The sequence below is a fragment of the Echinops telfairi genome, unplaced genomic scaffold (assembly GCF_000313985.2).
Source record: "Echinops telfairi isolate 266 unplaced genomic scaffold, ASM31398v2 ScPeMD7_3533;HRSCAF=4204_1, whole genome shotgun sequence".
NCBI lineage: Eukaryota > Metazoa > Chordata > Mammalia > Afrosoricida > Tenrecidae > Echinops > Echinops telfairi.
Window position 1 is genome coordinate 23,405,164 of NW_022107432.1, and position 1,712 is coordinate 23,406,875.

The 1,712-nt window shown below is 48.2% G+C and overlaps 1 protein-coding gene across 1 annotated transcript in view; it reads right to left on the reverse strand.

The window, feature by feature from the left end:
- Positions 1-1,712, reverse strand: part of UBR2 (ubiquitin protein ligase E3 component n-recognin 2) — a 116,489-nt gene that overhangs the window by 20,059 nt on the left and 94,718 nt on the right. The window contains exons 30-31 of the mRNA XM_045294770.1: positions 1,603-1,708; positions 2-33 (exon numbers count right to left, since the gene is read on the reverse strand). Coding sequence (XP_045150705.1) covers positions 2-33; positions 1,603-1,708 — 138 coding nt within the window. The remainder of the gene's footprint in view (position 1; positions 34-1,602; positions 1,709-1,712) is intronic.

Sequence of the window (1,712 nt, forward strand, 5' to 3'; positions counted from 1 at the left end):
GTCAGGTCCGGCTGGTCTGAAAAATTTAACCTGCTGGAAAAGATTAGACAGCATTCAGTATTTTATTGTTGTTGCTTCGTTTCTAAGACGCAAAACATTTTCTTAAAATTATCATGAGAATATTCAAAACAATATTGCTGTAACAAATAAGTTGCATTAAAAAATCAAAATGCGTGTTTGCCAATGGAAATAGTATTTGTCAATATGATGATAATGTGTCAAAAATCAACTTTTTTCTGTGTCCAGGTTTTCTAAAATCTATTTCTTAAGTATCACAATCACCACCACCACCAGTAATATTTACTGAGTGCCTATTATGTGCCAGGCAATGAGAAAAATATGTAAGCATGTCACATTAGTAATTAAGTATCAACATATTGAACCCGAATCTCACACTATTCTGTGAAAGAGCTTATGTTATTATCCTCTTGTACAGATGAGGAAACGGGTAGAGTGGTGCAACTCGACTCAGTATCTAATGGATGCAGGCAAGCAGACAACACAGCTTGTGTTCTGACTCTCAGGGGAGAGGGCACGAGCCTGCTGGACCCACGAAGTGGAGGGAGGAAATCCAAACAGGCGGTTTCTCTGTGTGGCTAATCCTTAATCTCACAGTCCTTCGTTTCTGCACCTGTTCAAATCCACTCTTTATCATTAGAAAGCATGAGTTTACACTCAAATCTAATGTTCTTTTAGCATCATTTTGTAGAATATTAAGACCCAGTAGTTTCAACTCCCAAAATGAAAAGAACTGAGCTATTCTCACAAGAAGAAACTAATCCATAAAACAAGTTTATATTTATAGACCTAAAGGAAACAAAAAGATAAAGCCAAACCCTGTCAACTCCTAGGCAGAGCGGCCCTGAAGGATTGAGTAGAACTGCCCCGTGGGATTTCTAAGATTTGGGTCTATAAACAGGAACAGGCAAGAATTCAACAGTTGGTTGTGGTTGTGGAAGTACTGCCCGGCCGGCCGGGTCTGGCTCATCGCAGCTGGTGAACAGCTGTCGCCTCTACGGAAGCGGACCGCCATGTCTCCTCACGTTCAGACTGGGTAGATCAGACTGCAGCAGACACACGCACATTCCCGTCTCAAAAACCGATGTACAAGACCGATATTCTTTAAACACGCCGATGTTTCCACTCTAAACTTCGCCGGCCTAGCTCGGGAGGCGACCGTTAAGCACAGGCTGCCGTTTTGCTAGACTGTGCAGTCCAGTGAGCCCGAGCTGCCCTTCGCTCCTATTGACTTGGGAGGACTGCGGGCTTCTTTCCACGTGGGAGGGAGAGTGCGTTTGGCAAAGGGCCACTGCACGTGGCTGCGGAACCACGCGAGTGCTGCACACACCGAAGAGAGCTGGTTCCCGGGGCCTCACGGGAGCTGCCAATCTTCTAGCGTATTTCCGGTGATGAAGACACTGCCGAGTGCAGACCCACCGGCCATTCGGCGGCACTCGACAGCAGGAAACTAGCACCTCGGCCTGCCCCTCTCCGGAAACCACACAGGCCTGCGTGCGAGCAGAGAGGCCCACGGCGCAGGAGGCTGAGAGAGAACCGGAAGGCATCCCAACAGGTGTGCTCGGTCGCGGGAGCCGGGCTTACCTGTTCCAGGTATCTCTGGGAGGCCGCAGCAGAGGGATGACCGTGTTGCTCAGGCACTCGCACAGCGGGCAGAGGAACTCGCCGTTCTCGACGTCGTAGCTGGTGTGTAC